At 36.8% G+C, this 25,127-nt stretch overlaps 1 protein-coding gene across 1 annotated transcript; it reads left to right on the forward strand.

Moving 5' to 3' along the window:
• The first annotated feature begins 1,171 nt into the window (after positions 1-1,171).
• LOC120769280 (serine protease easter-like) lies at positions 1,172-24,396 on the forward strand. Its single transcript, XM_040096195.1, has 6 exons — positions 1,172-1,335; positions 8,382-8,548; positions 13,029-13,062; positions 16,742-16,887; positions 18,204-18,354; positions 23,564-24,396. Exons 1-6 carry the CDS (start codon positions 1,266-1,268, stop codon positions 24,280-24,282), a joined length of 1,287 nt encoding a protein of 428 aa, XP_039952129.1. The 5' UTR covers positions 1,172-1,265; the 3' UTR covers positions 24,283-24,396.
• Positions 24,397-25,127: the final 731 nt, after the last annotated feature.

Raw genomic sequence — 25,127 nt, forward strand, 5'->3', positions numbered from 1 at the left:
TTTTCGAATTTGCTGGAGTGACTACTCGCAGACAAATGATCCGATCGCTATCAAATTTTTTTCACATCTTCTCTATATAGTTCTCCATACGATGACCTTCCAGTTTTTTGATCTAATCAAAAATCGAATTTTGGCACTCCAAAAACGACCATAATTTTGGGTGAAATTTAACTCTTTTTCAACATGCCGCCATTTTGTCAATTTTTGATTTTTTTATCAGCCCGAGGGTCATCATACAGACAATATATTTTAGTTTAACGAGCATTTTTTTTAGGTTTTATCAACAGAGAAGGCTGCAATCATGGCAGCAGTGGAGGACCTTTTTTTGCCGTCGCCGGAGATCGCTTGTCATTTCAAAAATATTTAATATTTTCTTTCAAAAATTTTTCAGTTTACTATTAAAACATGTATAAATATACCCTAAAAATTTTAAAACGATTGATTGACCAGTTTTTTTTTTATCCCAAAAAATGCCTTTTTTTACGCTGTCACACTAGGTGTGCCCCTTAAGGATGTTTCTAAATCGTGAGACCAAAAAAAAACGTTCTTAATTTTTTTTTTTGCATATTCAAGTTTTACGATCACGCTCTCAATATTTCGGGTTGAAATCTGATAAATTACGAAAGTTATGTGCCGTTTGTTGGAGCGGTGCCAACACATATTCACAGAATAATAACAAAAAAGAGCCAAACAATTTTTTTTAAAAGCTTATAATTACTGCGTTTGTCATATTTCTTCTTCGTTTTTACGTTTGCTTTCAAATTATATTTACGGACGCTATGACTTCCACCAGGAGGACGTGTCCTTACAAACTTATCGCAATTCGTTGAACTACATAACATTTTTGTACCTTATTGTGGAGCTTAGTTATGGCCTTTGTTATGGACGGACAGACAGACAATCACGTAGATTTAAAATTGTCTCATCATTCTGATCATTTCTGTATAACCTCAAGTCGATTTAGATGAAACAAACAACCGTTTACTGAAAAAAGCTATTATACTCTGTAGCAACATTTTGCGAGAGTATAAAAATCGACCGATCTAATACATATGTATGTATATTCTTTACAGCCACATACAAATCGAAAGATTCATATTATTATGATCAAGTTGATTTAATTCATATTTACTTGAAGTGACATCAATCAGTTTACAATTACAAACCGCCGATAGACGTCGGTTTTGAAATACAGTGCTCCTAATATTGTTCTTTTCCTTTAAAAATAAAACCATATACATATATAATTATTGGATTTTTAAAAAATGGACTCCTTAAGAAATATCGCAGTTCTACTTGGTTTAACTTTTAGTGTTTACGGTGCAGCTTCTATAGGTAAGAATTGTATATTGTATAAACAACTCTCACAGTAGCAATGTCTTATCACAAAATTGTATGTATTTGACCTATAATAAACAGAAGGCATTCACTGACATTAGTAATATGTGAGTTTGTTTATGACTACAATTATATACTATATACACCCCTGTCGGATATTGTTGTATACGGTTATTAAAGAATGTTTTCTTTAATTATTTTTTGTGTATTGTGTAATTTATAATATATTTATTAGCCTAGAAAAATTATGAAAGCGGACAATAACTTTTTAAGGACCGAGACACCAAATATATGGACCACAGTGCATAACAAGTGTATATTTCGGTATTTTGTTTGCTTTGTATGGGGAAATTATTGCTATTTGCTATTTCTTTGATTTGCATTTCCATTTAATGTATTTAAACTTTCTTAGAATTCTCGAAGTAATAATCTCAGTTATCAAATTTATTTCCAATTTCGACGAAATTCCATTAGTTTCTGTGATTTGACATGAGTGATTTATAAAACTGACTTGGAAAACGTCAATTGCAATGCATACATACATAAGTATGTACAAAGTGTAACGTTCTGCAAATAAATATTTGTACTTCCATTTTCGATGAAGCAGGAAAAAAAATTATAATGAACCAATTTGATTTTAACATTGCATACCGACGATGTATAAATACCGCATTCATACCGCATCGCATTTTCCAGTAGTACGTTTTCGAAGTCAGCCGAAAGCGGGCCATACATTTTGAAGCCAGCGAATAAATGGGCTTATGACTCACCTTTTCTCTGCAATTACTCTTCACTCTTATCACCAATCTCTTAAATTTCTTATCTTTGGTATCGGTCCTTAACACAGCACTAATATATGGTGTTTTATGAATATAGAGATTTGTGTTAATTAGATTGATTTTAATATATAAGTTATAATTTACCAAATATAATTGTTTGTGATCCATTCATAAATTTGTCGAGTAAAGTTTTTCCATTTTTAATAATGCGATTTTGATTTTGCAAAGCACAAATGCCCTCCTTTTAGAGCATCCGGATTACACTTACTTTTTGATTCACTGATATTAGGTTAAATAAGAAGAAGAAGATATTTGATTATTTTCAAGATTAACTCTTTCACGAATATAAGAAATACCAACTTCTATTTTATTTTTAGTTCATCTCTGTTTGACAGTTTATATCGCCTTATTTTTTTTCTGAAAGTTGGTAGTACTGTTAGTGACATCTTTGCTAAATTTCACGTCAAAATATTCATTAGTATTTGAGATTCGCGTCGTTTTGTGAGACTCTAAAAGTGAATTCGATTTTTACTATGTCTGAATTTATTGAACAAAGAAGTGCGATAATGCTCCATCTCTTACCGCATTGGTTATTCGTTATCATTTCGCCACATTTTCAACTAATCTCGTGCCGCAACCACCGCATTCGCCTGATTTACCTTCGTGTAACTTCTGGCTATTCAGCAAATTCTTATGACCACTCCGAGGACACCGTTTTGACTCAATTGAGGATATAAAAGCTGAATCGAAGAAGGCTCTGATGACCATCACGACGGAGGATTTTTCCAAGTGCTATGATGACTGGAAAATTCGTTGGCGTAAGTGTATTGCAGCGGAAAAGGATTACTTTGAAGGAGATGAAATGGACAAAATTCACCTTTCAATTTGAGCACAGTAATATTTTCTTATACACTTGCAACATACAAGCTTACGACAACTTGGAATCGTGTGTTTGGTAACAAAGTTGGTTCAAAATGGTTTATGTTCTTTTAACTTTGAAACAGTTTAAAACATTACACCTAAAAAGCAATATGTTAAACTGGTAATTTACGTGTAAGCAATTAATAATATTTTGTATCAGAGTTGTAATGAAGTAGTTTAGTATTTAAAAAACTTAATTTAGTCTTCAAAATTATTTCGATTTAAAAATTTTTTTAATTTTTTTACAAAACGGGTGATCCAAGTAGAGGTACTTTCTTGAATAGCAGCCTAATCGCGCTATGATAACCGACTATTGGATGCCTGAAATTGAAGCTCGCGCTTTCGTCGACAAGAGGGTGCCACTTCCCACGCATCGCATCAATCAGTGGATTTATTGAGAAAACACTTCAGTGAAGAGATAATTTGGATGGGGTCATTTGTAGAAGTTCACGCAAGTGAGGTAAGTGCTCCGTTACCCAGCTGGTTAATCTCCTCGTAAGAGTAAAGGCTGACATCACCGCCGTCCAAAAAGTGTGATGGACGGGACAAGGACAGAGACGAGTAAGTCCTTGTGGCATTTACTACACTGTCTATATAAAGGAGAGCAAATTCGGTGTGGGATTCGTGTTGAGAGGGATAGAGACTCCGTCACTGAGTCCTGGATAGACGCCTAGCCACAATCCGCACCAAAGCGAAGTTCTTCAACATATCGCTGATTTGTGCCCACGCCCCGACGGAAGAGAAGGACGTTGCGGCCAAAGATACCTGCTATGAGCGCTTGGAGCGCACCTATGTGAGCTGCCCCCCCACGATGTCAAAAGGTATCTTTGGCAAAACGGTCGGTAAATTCAGCCTCAATGATGAAACATCTCCAAATGGGTTGAGGCTGATCGACTTCTTCCAAAATATGGTTATCTGTTGAACCAGATCGATCGTGTAGTGATAGAGGAAGACACGTCTCCCGCTTTTCAAACGTGCGTACGCTCCGAGGTCCTAACGTCGACTCGGACCAAGATACGCATCTTTCTCTGTGCAGCAAAAAACGCACGTCAACAAACACAAGGAAGGTTCGACGTCAAAAAGTTGGAAACCCAACAGACAGACGAACGATTTTCTACTCGACTTCCACTCCTGTTCTCTGAGAGCACTCATCACCAACTCGGTATAAGGAACCTCTTACGTACAGCTGCAAACGAAACCATTGCTTTTCGGAAGATGTTAAAGGACAGCTGGTACGATGAGGAGTGCCATGTCCTAGTGAATAGAAAACAGGCTGACTCCCTCGTAACGTTACCATCGACCACAACATGTGCGGAATGGGATAGATGCGGAGAGTTGAAGAGGGTAGCGAGACGCATTTCCAGACAAAAAAAGAAAGAGGCCGAAGAGCTACAAGCTGGCCGACAAAGAAAATGCTTGAAAATTCTACGAAATGATGCGGCGACTAACAGAAGGTTTCAAGACCGGATCATACTCTTGGACATCTCCCAGGGGTGATCTGTTGAAATAACATACTAAAATTATGGAGGGGTCTTCGGCCTGCTGAATGGCAGTGAAAGCATAACACCAGAAGATGGTGAACCCGATTCAACAAAGAAGTTCGAATAGCAATTACCCGTCTGAAGAACAACAAAGCTGATGGGGACGATGGATTGCCGGCCGAGGTATTCAGATACGGCGACGAAGAACTGATAAGCCTCCTCAACATCGCATATAAGGTTCTATCGAGTGTATTGTGATTAAAGCCCAAAATCAACAAACTGGATGGACCTTATCAATGTGGCTATTCACCAGGCGCCAAATTTTGAAAAAACCCGTGAAAAAAAGATCGACACACACCACCTCTTCGTCGATTTCAAAGCTGCGAGATGAGCGTTGAAACGTGTATATTTATTATTAAACAAATTACACTGGTAAACAAAAATCCTCTTGTTTTTTGTGAAATGAACAGAACAAAATGTTTATTATGTAAAAATTGCCACAAGGGCAGAAAATAGCTACAGATTTGTTGTTGTTTTTTGCTATGAATATTTCTGTTAAAAAAAAAACAGCGACATACAGTCGACCAATAAAGTTTACATACACCTAGTTCTATTAAATTCCGACATATTTATTTGTTTCAAAATGGATAAATTTTGTGGTTTTTTTTCTATCCATTTCAAGATATGTATATCTAACATTAAATATAGCATATCAAAATATTTTTTTGACACAAATAAAAAAAATTAAAGCTAAGGCTTAAAATGAGCATAATTTATATCAAAAAAGTTTAGTTACACTTAGGATTGTTTATATAAATCAAAAGTAATTACAATACTTTTAACGGTTTTTGACCTACATTTTGTTGCTATTACTGTCCCTAGACATCGGTGTATGCTCCCCACTCAATTTCTAGTATTATTTCAGGATATTTTGACCCATTAAGTCCATGATCAACCTTTTTGGCCTTATTTTGATGAAATTCGATGTTTTCGAATACGGTTTTCCAAAAAGTTCCAGATATTTTGAATAGGATTAATGTCTAGTGATTGCGGGACCTATGGAGTTATTTTTATTTCCATAACAACCATTCATGTACAAGATAAGTTGTGTGTTATGGGTCGTTATCCTGTTGTAAATAGAAATGGCTGCTATTAACAGCCGATTTAAGCACACTTAAAATTTAAATTTCCCACTGTATATATTATTGTTAAATTATATAAAATTATTTTATTAACCAAAGAGTACCTTAAAATGTTACGGTCGATGTTGTTCGGCGATATTTTGTTTTTGGAGTATCCCTTAACAATGTCCATCAGTAATCGGCAAGCAAACTGGCACTCACTTGCCTTGGTACCGGTTCTCCATAGCTGTCACTTACCATGTTTGTCACTTACGGGCCCTAAAATTTCCGTTAAAAATCCAGATGGGAGTCCGAAATTAACACCGGATAAAGCTCGGCGGCGTAAGACTTTATATCTATGGTGCATTTATTTATAGATTTATTGCACTTTTAGGGAGGTGGCGATATTATAATCCGAATTCACTCATTTTTAGAAGACGTTTGAATGGCTTGAGAGATATGTACATTAAACTTATAAGATGGCGCTGCCATAACCAATTCAATTTTTTTCAGCTATGCATTCCCCTAAAGCAATTTTTTGTACTAAATAACAACTCTTGGCAATACCAACTTTGCTGGGGTGCCAAGGAAAGTGTGTACCGAATTTCATCAATATACTTATATTTATTTTTACTCCAGTCATCGCTTTCACAGACGGACTGACTCGAAGTTCAACTAGTCTCGGTATCCTGATTATGTATATGTATATACATAACATCACATCTATCCCTAATAGTTTTCAGTGATACAAACAACCGTTATTTGCAAGAGTATACAAATTTGCGTTAGGATTCAACACTCATTATTCTACGAAACTGTGAATGAATTACAATCATATTTGTTATCTTACTAGGCTTCATGATAGGTCATAGACCCATAAGCTTCGGGCTTCGTGCCCGAGATAAATATGTACATATGTGGTATGAATGTATATAAAAATAATATATGCGGTATAGGGAGAACACTTCACCCAGAAGATCGGAAAGGACTACAGCAAGTTTACTTATACGTATTCACCACTTAACTGCTTATGTTTAGAAAAAATGTCCATTTGGTCGGAAAAATAGGAAACAACTATATGGGGTATATTGGGTTTAGGATAAGTCTTTACGGATTACGTACAAGGTGCGTTCCATAGTAAACAGGACTTTTTGAATCTAGCGACCCCTGGTGGCGCCATCTATGTATATGTATGTCGACTAGTGCGTTAGAATCTGCTCTCTTTATCGATTGTTCAGTGAGAATTTCATGATATTTCATATATTGGAAGTGAAATTATTGCGTTTAAAGTGTCAGTATGTTTGCGTTATCGGTGCGAAAATGAGCTTCGAACAAAGAGCCAACATTCAATTTTGTTTTAAAATTGGTAAAACTTTTACCAAACGTTTCAATTGATGAAACAAGTTTATGGCGAACATTGCCCATCCCGTAGCAGAGTGCACGAGTGGTTTCAACGTTTTCAAAGTGGTCGTGAGGACATAAATGATCACCGGAAATTCCATCGAAACTGTGCGTAAACTCATAAAAAATCAGCCGAAATCGTCACTGAAATTCATGGAAATGGAATAGAACATCTCCAAAACAAATTGACTGACGACCAAAAATTGCTCAGAATCCAACATTCGATTCAACGCTTGTGACCCATTATTTGACCAAAAATCACATTTTAACCATTAACCACTTCCCGTATTCACCTGATATGGCACTGTGCGACTTCTTCCTTTTCGGAAAAATGCATTTGCTCATGAAAGGAAAGCGTTATGCAGACGTAGAGGCCATTCAAAAGGCTTGCACCGGCATACTGGCGGCCATACCGGCCAACGAGCTAAAACACTCGTTCGACATGATTTTAGACCGTACAAAAGCTGTATTGAAGCAGGAGACTATTTTGAAAAAAAAAAATAAATTTATTTTGCCGAAAAAACCATTTGTTTTGTTTTTTTTGGAACGCACCTTGTATATTAACAAGTATGTTCGATTATGTTCATTATTCAAGTATGTTCGAGGACGAAATTTGATGAAATTTGATAAACATAACTCACACACTGACTGACATATCCTGTCCAAAGTCAATAAGGATGTTATGATTCTTAAGTGTCATTTCAGCAGTTTTTATTATGTCATACAATTTAATTTTTTTCATTCTATTCAGTAATGCTTACAATTTCATCATGGAAAGATATACGCAAGAACAACGTTTACAAATTTTTAAATTTTATTATCGAAATAATAGTTCTCCAATTGCAATTTTTTGTGCACTTTTACCATTTCAAGGTTGTTATAATCGTCCACCAGTGCTCGCTATTCGTCGAATTTTTGAAAATTTCGAGTGTACACTTTCTTTACATAATGTTCAATTAACAATAAGACAAGGGACTACTCGAACACACTCGACACTTACTCACTTAAGTTATAGCATTTATATACCAGTATTCCTACATAGTATTAGCCGATATATGTACATCTACGTTATAAAGGCAACCGGAAGTTTGAAATTATTACATACATATGTATATTAGGTATATAGGCTAGGAATACGATTGTTTCGATTTTATTTAGTTTTGGCATCTTGACATATGTACATAACACAAAAGGATCGAGATCTTTTAGCAGTCCACATAAATTTAATTTTTGATGGGTATACATAGTATATACAATATATATGTACATATATATATATTAATTACAAAGGTAAATCCATCTACATATGAATTTTTTAAATTGATTTATCATTTAAACAGAAACGGGTTATGGAGCTTGCCAAACGCCAAACGGTAAATCCGGCGAATGTATGCTAATAAATAAATGCACTGAACTATATAACATGGCCGTTAAGCCAAATTTAGAAGATAATGATATAATATTTTTAAGGCAGAGCAGATGTGGTTCACTTGGTAAAAATATTCTGGTGAGTACAAACATTTTTATTCATTTAGACCCGTATAAAGACTATTGACAAATTCAAAAAATGCAAATTTTGTCCCGAATATATGTACATAAGTAGGTCGATAAACAAAAGTTGGCATATAAGAATATCAAAGGAATTTTTTGATGAGACCATCCAAAATATAAATATGCCTACTTATAAACATTGATATCATTTTCTATATTATAAACTTTTTGACTCGTGTCAAAGCTTACATATGGTATGTGTCGGGGAAAAAATACTTTGCTAAACTGTACATGGTGTAAAAACTAAAAACTAAGAATTTAGTTGAAACTGTAACTTTCCAGGAAGGATATAAAACGAAAGAAATAATAGAATAACTGACAAACAGTGCTGCCAGATGTGATACTTCTTGTCTGTGTGCCCACAGTACCTCCCCCCACTATCAGATCCTAGCGGGGGTGCAAATGTTTCAAGTACTTTGGTGAATACATAGGTAGGATGGTTGATGTACTTGGCGAAGTCATTGGCTCGGTGAGAATACGGCTATGTGGCGTACTTTCGAACACTTCGTCCTTGGCCAAATGGCCTGATTTTAGACGCTCGATGCTTAGATTTAACCTTGCCGTTAACCTTGATGGCAAAAACACGTTCATCAAGTCTTTTAATCACTTTGTGTGGGTCTGAATATGGCTGGTCAAGTGGCCGTTTAGTTGCCTCGATCCTCAGGAATGCGTGTGTGCATGTTGACAGTTCTTTGAAACAGAACGTTTTTTGACGGCAATGGTGGGTTGAAAGAACTGGTCTGATTTTCCTCAATATGAGCGAAAACATTCAAGGAAAAATTGGGAGTCTCCCGGTGGATCTCCATCTGAAAAAAATTCGCCAGGAACCCGGAGTGTTCCCATATAGATATTCTGCGGGTGATGACTTTAAGTCTTCCTTGTAGCAAGTTCTCAATCCCAATAATACTGTTGGTAGAACCTGAGTCCACTGAGAGATTTGATGACACATGATGGCGGCTTTGAGCATGCGGTGCCACCTTTCAACCAGACCGTTGGCTGCTAGGTGATATGCCGTGGTGCGAATACGCTTGCCGAAGACTAACCGTGCTAGAGCTGTAAAAAGCGCACTTTCGAATTGGGTACCTTGATCGGTAGTGAGCAGCTTGGGGCATCCGTAGCGGGCGATCCAATGGGAGTAGAATGTGTTTGCAATCGTGCTTGCCGTTATGCCTATAATGGGTACCGCTACCGGCAAAGGTCCGACTAGGACTAAATGGACATAGTCGAATCTCTCGTCCGGAATAGGGAATGCGGCGGGTGCTGCGTCTACATGACGACCTATTTTGGAATGTTGACATGGGACACATTATCGAGCCCATTGCGTAACATCTTTGTTTATTGATGGCCACACGTATCTCTGAGCGATGAGTTTCACTGTCACTCTGCCGCTGGGATGTGCGAAGTTATGTAAAGTTTTCGACGTAGCGGTGCTGGCACGAATGGTCTGATGTTATTTATTGAAACGTCACAATAAATCGTCTGCCCGTTGGGATCAAAGGTAAGCGTTTGGAACCTTAATGATGTTTCGTTATGTGGAAGAAGTTGCTGCAGCTCTTCGGGACAGCTCATCGTAGTCAATAACTGCGGGTCGATGCTTAGTTTCAACGCGTGAAAAGGTGTCAACGCCGTTGTTGTCTGAACCGGAGACGTATTCAATGTTAGTCGTGAATTGGCTGATGAGTCCTAGCTGTCTGATCTGGCGAGGTGAGGATTTATCCGATTGTTGATGGAACGCGAAAGTCAATGGCTTGGGATCTGTGCTGACAGCAAACTCACGACCTTCAACCCAGTGTCTAAAGTACTTGATGGCTTCGTATATAGCCGTCAATTCTCTATCATATGTGCTATAGTCAATCTGTGCGGGTGACAACTTTTTCGAGAAGAATCCAAGTGGCCTCCAAACGTTTTTATGTTCTGCTAGCACTGCTCCCAGCGCAGTACAAGAGACGTCACACGTAATCCGAAGCTCGGCGGCTGGTGATGGATAAGCTAGGAGAGTTGCGGCTGCTAGTTGTTTCTTGATGTAGATGAAAGCTTGTTCTGATTCTGTTGTCCAAGGTACTGGTCTGCGATCGTTTTTCTTTGAGTCTTTTAAGAACTCGTTGAGGGGTGCCTGGGCAGCGGCAGCATTACTGATGTGTCGTCGGTAAAAGTTTATTGCGCCAATAAATCTTCTTAGCTCAAAAATTGTTTCAGGTTTTGGGATATCCCGTAGCGCCTGGACTCGGCATGGAAATGATGCGGAACCGAGTTTCGAAATTCGATATCCCAAGAAACCGACTTCGGAAGCACCCAAAACACATTTTTCCGCATTAATGCACAGGCCGTATTGGCTAAGCCGCTGGAACACTAACCAGAGGTGTTGTATCTGTTGTTGTTCACTGGATGATGCTATCAGCAGGTCGTCGATGTAAGCATATACGCAATCGAGGCCCTTGAGTGCTTCGTTGATAAAACACTAAAAGGACTGTGCCGCGTTGCGGAGCCCGAATGGCATACTGATGAACTCGAATAACCCGAACGGGGTTATTATGGCAGTTTTTGGTATGTCTTCCTCGGCCACCAAGATATGATGAAACGCACGTCTGAGATCGATTGTATAAAATACGTACCTTTCCTGCTAATATTGTGGCATAATCATGAAGAACCGAGATTGGGTACTGGTCAAGAATAGTTCTTTCGTTGAGTCTACGGTAGTCTCCGCATGGTCGCCAGTCTCCATTTTTCTTCTTGGTCATGTGTAAGGGACCAGCCCAGGGGCTATTTGACGGTCTGGCATGACCCAAACCGATTAGGAGCTCAAACTCCTTCTTGGCCATTTTGAGGCGTTCAGGAGATAACGGTCGAACACGTTACATGCACGTTGGCCCGGTGGTAGGGATGAAATGTTTAACGGAGTGCTTGATGGCGGTGCGGTTCGAAAGGTTTCCCAATAGTTCCGGATAGCCGTAAATTTGTTGCTCTCGGTTATAGCCGTGACCGTTGTTAAGGGGGCGCTTGCATAGCGGCCTACGCTGTGCGAGTCTAAGTTAGGGTCTACCAAGCGACCACGTTTGAGGTCCACAACTAATCCAAATTTATGGATGAGATCTGCACCGACAATTCGATATCGTACGTTAGCTATACAGAATATCCAATGAATCGGACGCCGTAGCCCTATGTTGAGGGTGAGTGCCTTATCTCCGTAGGTTTCGATTTTGCTACCGTTTGTAGCTTGCAGTCGAAAAGGTGTTGGTATTTTCTTGTCTTTACGTAAAAGTGGAGTCACCGAAATATCCACGCCAGTGTCGACGAGGAATTTCGTACCCGATATGCGGTCGTAAACGAATAGTCGGCGATGTGTTATGTTGCCACCAGCATCCGCCGTATCTACTGGGGGCCGTTTGTGTTTCCCTGAAACGTGCAAGGCCATGCGCACTTTTTGATACATTGACCAAATCTCCGATGATAAAAACATGGTGTGCTTGTAGCATTGTCCCGTGATGCGCTTGACGTACTGTTACTGCGACTGCTTCCGTTGAATGATGCTTTGTCGAGCCTCTGAGCCAGCTTTTCGACTTACCTTGCCAACTCGTCAAGTTGCTGGGTCACAGCCATTATACCGGGATCTCCAAGTCCTTGCTGAACTTCCATGAGGCGATCTGCTGTTCGCGCGAGATTAGTATTGTTTTCTTCACCAGTGGCAGCTAGCTGTATCTGTGCTTCAACGGCAGCAAACCACAATTGAACCTGCTGGTTCCAAAACGGCGGTAGTTCGATTCGTTCAAATCGGTCGATGTGCGTAGTTTGCAGTGGTGGGAGCTGGGAAGGCGTGTTTGCTTCCAAAAATTCCTCGGTGAAGTTCTCGTCTTGCGAACGTGGGCACCACTGGGTACAATTTTGCTGTTGGTCCATTTAACGTGTGTTGTTAAACCGTAGGGTTCGGGTATGTGGCGGAATAAAACACCACATCAATTAACAAAACGTTTATTTAAGAAGCTATTCAACACTTCTACACTTGTTGGCGTCTGTACAAGAAGTGACGCTTCTTAAAAACTAAAAACTAAGAATTCGGTTGAAACTGTAACTTTCCAGGAAGAATATAAAGAGAAAGAAATAATAGAATAACTGACAAACAGTGCTGCCAGATGTGATACTTCTTGTCTGTGTGCCCACACTGGTATTCAAGATTGTGTCATGGCATAGTTCTCATATCAGACAAGTGTCAGACAATAAAACGTTCAATGGTTTACAGCCACAAAGACGGTCACGCATCTTTATGAATTTATTTTCATATGATATACTATACATATATTTATAAAACTTTATATTCACATACGAGTACATAGATACATATATGTATGTTTGAGTTCGATTTAAGCTTTTTTTAAGAAAACTGCAAAAGTGCAATAAATATTACTACAAGTATATCTGTTTTCATTTACTTTTACTTTCAGGTTTGCTGTCATAAGTCAATAGGTGGAGGATCAGGTAAAAAGAAACACAAAAAATACATACACCGAACCTTAGGAATAAAATATAATACATACATATGTACAATATATAACTTAACTTAAATATTAAAATATCGTATTCAGAGGAGCAAAAGTCACTATAATGGATATATGGCGACTAGCGGAACGACTGATTTCATCTACCTATGGTATTAAGCTGAATTATTTTCAAAGAAATATTGCCACCCAATTTTAATAAGATTTATGAAATGCCCAATATGTGGGATCTAGCGAAACTACTGAAACGATCCAATTAGCTTTTAGCATCCGAAACCATTGTTAGGAAACTACATAGTACATTCACTAATTTTACCAACATGCACATTTCATTCACAGAACGACAGTTTTATTCTATATATACTATGTACGTATAAGCAGTGGCGGGTTGTTTAGTTCCGCACACAGTTCGATTTCTATTTTTATATTCTTGCAATCGTTTGCTACAGAGAACTACTAAAACTACAACAACCAAATACTATAAGGCCTCCGACCAATAAATCAATAACTAAATACGCGACCAAACTGATTTCGACTAAATTTTTTACGTGATATTCTACTCATATTCTTATGTCACAGTGCGAAAATTGGCTAAATCGGAATACAACCACGCCTACTTCCCCTATAACACAGTTTTAAATTCCTTTTGATTCTTTCACATTCCAGTGTACAAATCAAGAAGTAAAATTTGAGATATCCTGATGAACCCTGACACACTTGTTCCAAACACCATACGAAGTTAGATATTGAACATGGGTGAAAGCTCACCAAAGGGCGATACGCGAAAATATACTTGTATACTTAAAGCTAAAACTGCAAGTATAACCAAGGTGCCCGCCCTCTTACAAACCTCTGAAGCTATTTCAACCATAGTTTGGCTTCTTCATGTGCTGTGAAAATATGTTAAATCAGACGATAACCACTCCCTCTGTCCGTGTAACATTAGGATGAAAACTACTAAAAGATCGATAAGTCAAGAATAAAATCGTCAGAGACAATAAATTTTACCCCCGGGTCACAGAAAAATTTTAAGAGATTCGGTATGAAAATTTGACAACGGGCGTGTCACTGCGCACCTTTAAGTGAAAAGCCATAACTTAGGACCAATTTGTACCAAATTTAGTGCACAACATTACCTCGACATTCGTTTGTTATTTCAGTTCACAGATTAAAAATCAAGCACCAATAAAGTTGAAGTAATAAAATCTAGAGTAAATAGAGTCTGAGGAATGCCATCTCACGTTCAAAAATAGTTGAAAATAGAACATAGCTTTTCAGATCACCACTGTATATAACTAACATTTTACCGAAAATAACGATAAAACTCTGAGGTATGTTAAAGTGTTTGAGAAAGAATCATTTCCTTATAATAGTGTGCCATTGAGTCAAAACCTGGCAATATTTATGTACTTTATAGCTGACTTACAGAGTATAAAATGTTCGGTTACATCCGAGCTTAGTCTTTTGTTACTTATGTTTATACTATTGCAACATGTTTCTACAAAGTATACTAGTTTTTAGATGATACCTCACGTATCATCTAAAATTAAGCGAGGTAGATATAGGGTTATACATATACAATATACCATATCATGTATCATCTACAAAGTACTATATAATAGTTTTTAGATGATACCTCACGTATCGAAATCGGATTACATCCACGCTTACTTCTTATATAGCACAATTTTAAATAAACTTGATTCTTTCAATTTTTAGTATACAAATCAAGAAGAAATTCATATAACAAAATAAAACTTCACAATAATAATTTATTTAAAGTATGCCACGTTAAGACCAAAAACTGTATCTATAGCTGACTTTTGACCGAAAATATCGATCAATATATGGGATAAACAATTAAAATTCATTGAAAGTCCTCTGATAATAGTATCTCTGTGTATTAAAAATTGTTTGAATCGGGTCAATACTTCCCCGAATCCCCGTAAACCTAATATAAGGATTTTCAAACTTCCGGATGACTTTATGCCCGGAATTTTCCAACAGCTGGCTAACTTTATTCCATATGATTGATGATTGTATGTGAGGTACCTTAATGAAACTCAGGGTACATTTTTTTTAGAAAGTCTTACTGGCAAAAAAAATAAAACCGGGCCAATACTACCCCCAACTCCCATATTTTTCTGAAGAAATTTGTCAAACTTTGATTCTTGCAAGTTGCAAGAGTATAAAATGTTCGGTTACACCCGAAATTAATCCTTCCTTAGTTATTCAATTTCTTTTTTACATATCTGGATTTACATGTTTTTATTTGGAAGTGTGCTTTAAAATTTGCATAGAGCTGTTACCAAAATTATAAGAATTACTATTATACGGATATAGTATATATATGTATGTATGTATATATCTATTGTTTCTATCTTACGTAATTAGTAATGAATAAGTATAAACAAAAAACCACAAATTTATGTTATATATGTACATACATATGTATATATATTCTTAAAAAGATAATATTGAAATTATAATAAAAATAGCTTTTTCAAAAAAATAGGAGTGCCCTAGAAAAAACTAGCAAAAAAAAGGGAAAAACGAATTTTCCATTTCCAAATTTTTGGCATCAGTGTGGGCGAATTGAGTTACAAGCTGCTTTTATCGTCTCCCTAATATTTGTGGGAGCCTTTTTAGCGACGTCCTCTTCCATATCTGCACATCAATTTTCAATCGGGAGACTGGACGGACTATTCAAGCACTCTTCTGGCGTTATCAGCGAACCATTTATTTGCCAGTTTGCTTGGATAAATATCTTGTCATAAGAAGCAAATCAATACATTTCATCGCTAGCATAGGGCAGCATGGTTTTTGCGTAATTTTGACATAACCGAACCGAGAACATTTTTCAACAAACAAAATATTTTTAAATACATCTGACAGCAATATACTGTGCAATTTTTCTGAATGGTGACTATTGAGTGTTTAGTTTTGCAAACATAATCTGTTCTGCAAGGCTTTTATGTATTTGAATAAAAATAAATTTTCTTAGACTGACCAGATATTCCCCATGCGCTAAATCTTGGAAAAAATCCGTGAATCGAGAATCGTCGATTTCAAAGCTGGCTTTGACAGCACGAAAAGGAGCTGCCTTTATGCCGCGATGTCTGAATTTGGTATCCCTGCAAAACTCAAAGCTCCGTCAGGATCGGGAAGGACCTCTCCGAGCCGTTCGATACCAAACGAGGTTTCAGACAAGGCGACTCTCTTTCGTGTGACTTCTTCAACCTTCTTCTGGAGAAAATAATTCAAGCTGCAGAACTAAACCGAGAAGGTACAATCTTCTATAGGAGTGTACAGCTGCTGGCGTATGCTGATGATATTGACATCATTGGCCTTAACAACCGCGCCGGTGCGACTAGGCACCCACGTCACTGTTGACAGTCATAACTTCGAAGTTATAGATAATTTTGTCTATTTATTTTTCTTTTTACGCTTATTTCAAATGAGCGCTGCTATTATTTTGAGAAGGCAAAAGTACATTTATTTGAGAAAATCGCAAATTATCGAGAACAGAAAAAAGTCAAAAGTATGTAAAGGATCTTCATGATTTGCACAAAAATATCAAAAAATATAATTACTACTGCGCATAGAAGAAAATTAGCAACAGCACTATTGTTTTTATAAAAGCTATATATTTTTCACAGATGAATGCGAAACTCCGAATGGCAAAAAAGGACGTTGCAAATCTATCTTAGAATGTAGTTCATTATTACCATTAGTCAAAGACGATTTATCGGCAAGTGAGAGAAACTTCTTGACCAAAAGCGTGTGTGGACAAGGCAATCGCCAGGTAAAAGGATTATCCTAATCTCAACCCTTAAATTATATATTACAATAAATAAAACCATCCTACATTATTAAAACAATGCCAAAAATAGGGGTGCAGCAAAATTTATTTTCATTAATAGATATAAATAAGAGCTTATTTCTATGGTAAAATTTGATTTACTATTCAAGGTAGTTATCTTCAAAGGCGATAAAACGATTATAGCGATCAACAATTTTTTCAATACCATTTTTATAATACATTTGCCCTAAGCCTCAGTTTTCCACATACCTCTTCGGTATTGCTAAATTGCGGTGGATGTGAAAGCATATCGAAACCCAATTTTGACATCGTAATCTTTAATTTATAACACAGTGTATTGTCTTGATGAAATTGCACTTTCTTCTTCTTAAACTAGGGGCGTTTTTGGCGATTTTATCCTTCAAACGCTCAAATAACGCAATGTAATGTTAACGGTGTTTCCCTTTTGAAGTTAGTTGATGAGTATTACAAGTATATTTCAAAATACTGATGTCACAAACTTGCGAGCCGACTTTTTCGTCTTTCACGCTTTGGGGTTGGTGCAGTTCACTCTGCTGACTTGTCGATTGGACTCCGATGTGAAATGATGGAATCGTGTTTCATCCATTGTCACATATCGACGCAAAAATTCGGTTTATTACGATTAAAGAGTTTCAAACATTCCTCACAATCAGAAAAATTTTGTTGTTTTTATTGGATTCCTGAATATTCACTCACAATTTATCCAATACGTTCCTTCGGTATCTTTAGAGTCTCAGTTCTCTCGAACAACTTCACTTTACGAGCATCCGAAATTATTTAGGGGACTTCTTTGATGTTTTCGTCGGTAACGGCCTCTTTAGTGCGTCTACTGCCTTCATCATCCTCCGTCGGACAGTTCGACTCGTTCAAAGTTAGCAAACAACTTTTCAACGGTTGATTTTCCAGGTGCAAAGTCCAAATAATGTTGATCAATCCAAACCTTGGCTTTAACACGAAAATTCTTGTGATCCATTTTTTGTGAACTAACACAAGTTTCTTAACTCAAAATGCTATATCTCATAATCTAATAAACCATAGCTGTCAAATTTGCAAATATGTACATGTTTCTTTTAAAGGTAGGGGTTTACTAAAAATCATATCATCATTCATTATAAGGTAAAAATCATACTTTGCACCACAGTAATATTACAGGTTATATAACGAAAAAGTCAATCCAATTAAAGCAAATATGCTATATTAATCATAGTAGTGCTATGTACCATTTAATATTACTAATACGTATATGTATACATATATGAATATTTATCTATGTTTAGGTATGCTGCCCCGATCCTCCGACCAATAATCGTGGAGAATTACCTTTGCCACCGAACTGTGGAAAAATTCCGTTAACAGGACGGATTTTTGGTGGAACTGCGACAGATATTGATGAATTTCCATGGACAGCTTTACTTATATACGCTAAAGGTAAGAACATTTAGTATAAAATTTATTATGATAATTTGTTTCAAGTATAAATAAAGAATACTTCATTAGAATGGTTAACTGTTTCAATATGAGGTTATTAATTTCAGCTTTCCGTTCTGCAGATATAGTCACTAGTTTTACCGATTCCAAATTTTATGCACCAAAATCAACATTATACTTTTGCTAGTTCTGCCAATCTAAGGTAAAAATTCAAACTTACATTCAAATGTAAAAGTCATTATTCGGTGAAGCTGTGAATTGATTACAATTGGTATTTTATTGGATGGTATTATAGATCATCCAATGACTTACGTGCATTTATGCTTCCGAATTTCTATTACAAAATTTTGGATTAATGTATGTTGGGATTAAAAATAAGATTTTTGGGATTTTGTAGACAATGAAGTAAAAATATATTGACTATAGGAGACCACATCAGCTATAGGATCATAAATCTATACATTAGGATATAAAGTTTGGCAAAAAATTAAATTAATTCATTTGCATCGCTTAATTGTAATATTTAAAAAAAAGAATCCACTATTATTAGAAAGACAACTCTCTGAATTTGATTAATATAAGTCACATATTGACCGATATACATGTGAGGTATTTGCATAAGATCAACTTCGTTAATTGATGTTTGAAAACCTTTAGATATCATTCGGTCAGATTTCGACCATTTTCACTACATAACATAAATAATGTTATTCACCAAAATTGGTGACTTAATTTGCGAACTGTATATGGTATAAAGGATTTCGCCTAAAGATAACCGGTGTCAGTTAAAAAAAATTAAACTGCCAATACTCCTTCAAATTACATATGTACCTTACATACATTACTGTACCGAAATACAGTTTTATATTAGTTAGCACTTATACATTTTTTATTAAATTTTTTGTGATCGTGGCAATGGCTCGAATCCGTTCATCTGCAATACCTACCTTCTTATAGTACCAAGAAACAGGTATGTAGCTTAACCAAGATTTCTTATTTTTTACTCAAGTTATCGCTTGCAGAGATGGGCTAACGAACATATAGATCTGTAGCAGCACGTTGCGAGAGTATAAAAATGCATACAACTTTCATCGAATTTAATCAGATTTTTTTTTGTTTATATTTTAGAATTTTAGCTTTTTGAAATCATCATAAAAATTAAACATTTTGCTTCGAGCTATTCGACCACGAAAATCAGATTGGCGTAGAATTATCCCTTAATTTCCCTATTTACCAAGGACTGTTTCGGCTAATGCACTTATTGCTGGGTATTTTTATTCTCACGCAATGTGGTTCTACCGCAATTGATTGTCCGAGCAAGCGATAACTTCCGTAAAAATTGCGAAATCTTGATAAAACGTTGTTCACGTATTCTTTAGCATCCTAAGAAGGATGCCCGGAATTAGGTCACTGTGATGTTAAGAGAATTCATTGTTGCAGAGTATTGAGTTATGGAAGGGCATCTACAGTTTAAAATCTAATAAAAAGTTCCGCACTCCCTTAAGTTTACTGAACGTATCTTAAAAACTTCTAAAGCTAATTTAACCAAACTTGCTTTTTCTAACACCTCCTATTACAGTGTTAAAATGGGTGAAATTGGATGGTAACCACGTTCGCCATCAATATAATAGTTATGTCGAAAGCTACTAACAGTGCAATAAATCACGAAGTAAATAGATACATAAGAAGTAAACGTTTTATTAAGTTCCCTTCCGCCTTTTTTCAATTTCGCGGCTATGTACAATTGTATAAAGCGCTACAGAGCTCGTATATGGCAATAGTATACATCTTTGAAAGGTCTTGACATAACCTACAAAACGACGCTATGCATGATTAGTTTGGATATTGCGTTCAACAGTTATAGACGTGTAAATGGAGTTCACTAACGCCGAAATTCGCACTATTTTAAAGTTTTTTCATGGAAAACATCGAGTTAGATCGGCATGTGGCATCTCGTGACATCGCCCAGAAGATGGAAGTTAGTCACCAAACCATTTTAAACCATCTGCAGAAGGCTGGATACACAAAAAAGCTTGATGTTTTGGTGCCGCATGATTTGACGCAAAAAACCCTTCTGGACTGAATCAACGCCTGCGATATGCTACTGAAACGGAACAAACTCGACACTCGGCCAGGAAGGTTTTGCTATGTGTTAGGTGGGATTGGAAGGGAATCATCTATCTATGAGCTGCTCCTATATGGTCAGACGCTTAATTCTACCATCTACTGCGAACAACTGGACCGCTTGAAGCAGGCGATTAACCAGAAGCGTCCAGAATTGGCCAACAGGAAGGGTGTAATGTTCCAACAGGACAACGCCAGACCACACACTTCGTTAATGACTCGTTAGAAGCTACGGGAGCTCGGATGGGACGTTTTATCGCATCCACCATATAGCCCGGACATAACGCCAAGTGATTACCACCTGTTCTGTCCATGGCGAACGCCCTTGTTAGTGTAAAGTTGAATTCAAAAGAGGCTTGTGAAAAGTGGCTGTCCGAGTTCTTCGCAAATAAGGAGGGGGCATCTACGAGGGGGGTATTCTGAAGTTGCCGTCTAGATGGAAACAGATTATCGAACGAAACGGCGCATATTTGAACTAAATCCGATCACTCTAACACTTTTTATAAAGGATTGAATAAAGAGCAAAAAAGCGGAAGGGAAATATTTGACAACCTAATATTTACTGTCAGAGTGGTTCAGAATGGCTTTATCGGAGCCGGTGTCAAATTTGGATAAATTATATAATAAATTTGTAATCTTTTGTTAAGTTTATACCCCACATATCTCATTTGAATTAATTAAGTTGATTTTATTTCGGACATGAAGTTAAACGTAGAAACTAACTAAGTTTAAAACGTGTACTATAAGTAAATAAGAAGCCAAATATGAGCGTAATCCACTCACGCTTCCATTAAAAAATTAATTATGAATTCTTACGCAACCATTTTATATCCTGAACAAGGTAGATGAAGTTTGCCAGGAAGAATTAGAATTAAAACTCTATAAAATATTGGTATTACCTGGAAATATTTCCCAACTTGTGAAATTATAAAAAAAATCACTTGCTTACTTCTTTTAATCTTCCTTAGTATCCTACTTTCATAAGCTTATAAATATAAACATTATCTTTGGAATCACACGAATTTTCTTGGTCACTTTACTACATTCTGTTCATTACATAATATATTGTAATTCTTTTTATCTTGGATTGAAAATGATTTATCTTTGATTGTTCCTTAAAAACTCTCTTAAAGACAAGTTTTTATTAAAAACATCTATTTTTTTCAATACTATAGGACACGAAAAAGTTGTGAACCACTTTACCTACTTTTATTGACAAAAAAGTAAAGACGAGTTCGTAGATGACCGTAGCCCCACCCTCTAATAAATTGAATGTACATACATATCTCTTAAGCCACCTTCTGAAAATGAGTGAAATCAGATTATGACTAAATCAACTTCCCATATAACGATTTTGTTAGAGCTGCTGTGAAATTTTGTCGATAGGCGTGACAGTGGCCACATTTTGGCGAAAACCCATATCTGCTGCCTGATCTGCACGACCACTTTGAACCAAATTCGGTATACATATATCCTGACGATCCAACGCTACATTACGATAATGAGCGCAGTCGGGCCACAACCTCGTCGACTTCTCATATAGCATAACTTTAGATTTCATGTGAAGCTTTCACTTTCTGGTATGCAGGCTTAGCAATAATGAATGTATCTGGATAAAACTTTACTCGAATAGTCTGCCTAAAGTAAGCCACCTAGCCTAAAGTGCGAAAATGAGCTTCGAACAAGGAGCCAACATTAAATTTTGTTTTAAAATTGGTAAAACTTTTACCGAAACGTTTCAATTGCTGTAACAAGTTTATGGCGATGATTTCCTATCCCGTAGCAGAGTGCGCGAGTGGTTTCAACGTTTTCAAGATGGTCGTGAGGACATAAATGACGATCAACATGTGGGCCAATCAAAATCCGTGATCACCGGAAATTCCATCGAAACTGTGCGTAAACTCATCAAAAATCAGCCGAAATCATCATTGAAATTCATGGAAATGGAATTGAACATCTCCAAAACATCGATTTATCGCATTTTGACCGAACATTTGGGTTTAAGAAAGGTGTATGCACGGTTTGTTCCGCACAAATTGGCTGACCACCAAAAATTGCTCAGAATCCAACATTCGATTCGACGCTTGTGACCGATTATTTGACCAAAAATCACATTTTAACCATTCCACTCCCCGTTTTCACCTGATATGGCACCGTGCGACTTCTTCCTTTACGGAAAAATTCATTTGCCCATGAAAGGAAAGCGAGCTAAAACACTCGTTCGACATGCTTTTGGACCTTACAAAAAGCTGTATTGAAGTAGAAGGAAACTAATGGGTTGTCAAAAAAGTCTTTCGGTATTTTTATTGATTTTTTTTTTTTATTGAAATTAAAATGAATTTTTGATGACTCATGCCCAGCTCTTGACCGATGCTACGGCTGCTACTATGCCGGTCTCTTTCGACCAATTCAGCGATTTTATCGCAATTTTCGACGACAGGCCTTCCGGAGCGTGGCGCATCTTCGACCACCTCTACACCAGAACGAAAACGTTGAAACCATCGTTGTGCGGTGGAAATGGAAACTGTATCGGATCCATAAACTGCGCAAATTTTATTGGCGGCTTGAGATGCATTTAGTACTGTACAATATGCCGTATTTTCTCTTTATTTTGCTCCATGTTTGCGACGCTATAACTCACGAACGACTTAAAAGAACGGACAATCAATCAAACACGTCTTAGCGCGTGAAATGAGCTTTCCAAAAAGATATAGCATGACCCAATGCGACGAATAAAACTAGAACTACGCGCTTTCAGCGCCAACTAGCGAAAATACCTCAAGACTTTTTTGACAACCTATTATTTTGAATAAAATAAATTTTTTTTTTTTTGCCGAAAAACCATTTGTTATGTTTGCCTTTTTAAAATCCTATTTACTTTGGAACATATCTCGTATGGTAGATTGGTGATGATGATTGGTGGGTGATTAGTGGGTGTGTGGCATGTTAATAGGATGCGTTATTGCCAAAAATAGATATAATTTTGCCAGCACCTGAAGGAATTTCTCGGACTTTGATTCTTGCATGTTGCAAGAGTGTAAAATGTTTTCTTGTCATAATTAATTTAGTTTATTTCTTTTTGCAGGAAACGGTGGCGAAGGTCTTCATTGCGGTGCTAGTCTGATTAACGACCGCTACGTTTTAACGGCAGGACATTGTGTTAGTAAGCGTGTACTCCCTGCACATTGGCGCCTAACTGGAGTTCGTTTGGGTGAATGGGACTTAGAAACACAACTCGATTGCCAATTTGATAGCAAGGGCAATAAACTTTGTTCAAGTCCACATATCAATATAAATATTGAGGAAGAAATATGCCATCCACTGTACGATGTTAGAACCCAAACATATGATATAGCCTTACTTCGTCTTCAAGAAAAAGTCAATTTCAATGCTTTCACTAGTCCTATTTGCTTGCCAAGCTCTTCAACAAGTAATTATGAAGGCGTTACTATGGACATTGCTGGTTGGGGTGCAACAGAAACATCCAATAGTAGTCAAAAGAAATTAAAAGCGTTGGTGAGAGGTGAAAATCTGGAAAGGTGTAAAGCAAAATACCGTCGTTACACTAGAATCGAGTTAGGCAACAGTCAAATGTGTGCGGGCGGTGAGAAAAGTATTGACACGTGTCGCGGTGACTCTGGTGGACCTCTAATGTTTGCTCAATCTGTTAATGGAAGGGAAGCATACTTTTTGGTGGGTGTAGTTTCATTTGGTCCCACACCGTGTGGACAAGAAGGTTTCCCCGGTGTTTACACCCGTGTAGATGCTTTCGTTAGTTGGATACAAAGCACTATTAGAAAGTAAAACTTTTTATTGTTTTTATGTTATTACTTAACCTCTTAATATGTCTCTGAAAATTAACAAAAATATATGTATATCTTTCAGATTAATAAACATTGACAGTAATTTTATATTTCATTTGACAGTCAGTACTTTAATTACTCTCATATTTTATTATTATTAATTTTTAAAAATTAATATGACAGGCTGCCATTATATATAAGAATATTGGACGCCTGGCATTGTGAATGTCCTGCAACATATGTAAGTTAGTGAAAATATAATGATAATTTAATCACAATGTGCGACAAAATCGGTGTTAAAACTTTGTGACACGAACTTTGTGATGATTTTTGTTGATGTTGGATAAAAACATTATTAACAATATATGTATGTACAATAATAATTTTGACTCAATCACGGGCAGTTTTTTGTGACAGCAACACATTCATTCCCGACCTCATATTCATGTTTTATATACTCTTGCTTAGTAAATAACGGTTGTATATATCGCCTGAAACTAAACGACACAGATATAGAGTTATATAATATATATACATATAAATGATCAGGATTACGAGAAGAGTTGAAATCCTAGTGACTATCTGTCTGTCCGTCCGTGCAAGCTGTAACTTGAGTAAAAATTGAGATACTATATATTGATGAAACTTCGTATGCGGGTTTCGTAGTACAAAAAAAAATACGAGTTCGTAAATGGGCGTAATCGGACCACTGCCACGCTCACAAAACGCCATTAACCGAAAACCTATAAAGTGTTATAACTAAACACAAAATTAAGATATTAAACTATAATTTGGGACGGCGGGATGGTATGAAAGGGCTTTATTGGAGCTGGTGTGAAATTGGAC

The sequence above is a fragment of the Bactrocera tryoni genome, chromosome 2 (assembly GCF_016617805.1).
Source record: "Bactrocera tryoni isolate S06 chromosome 2, CSIRO_BtryS06_freeze2, whole genome shotgun sequence".
NCBI classification, from domain to species: Eukaryota; Metazoa; Arthropoda; class Insecta; order Diptera; family Tephritidae; genus Bactrocera; species Bactrocera tryoni.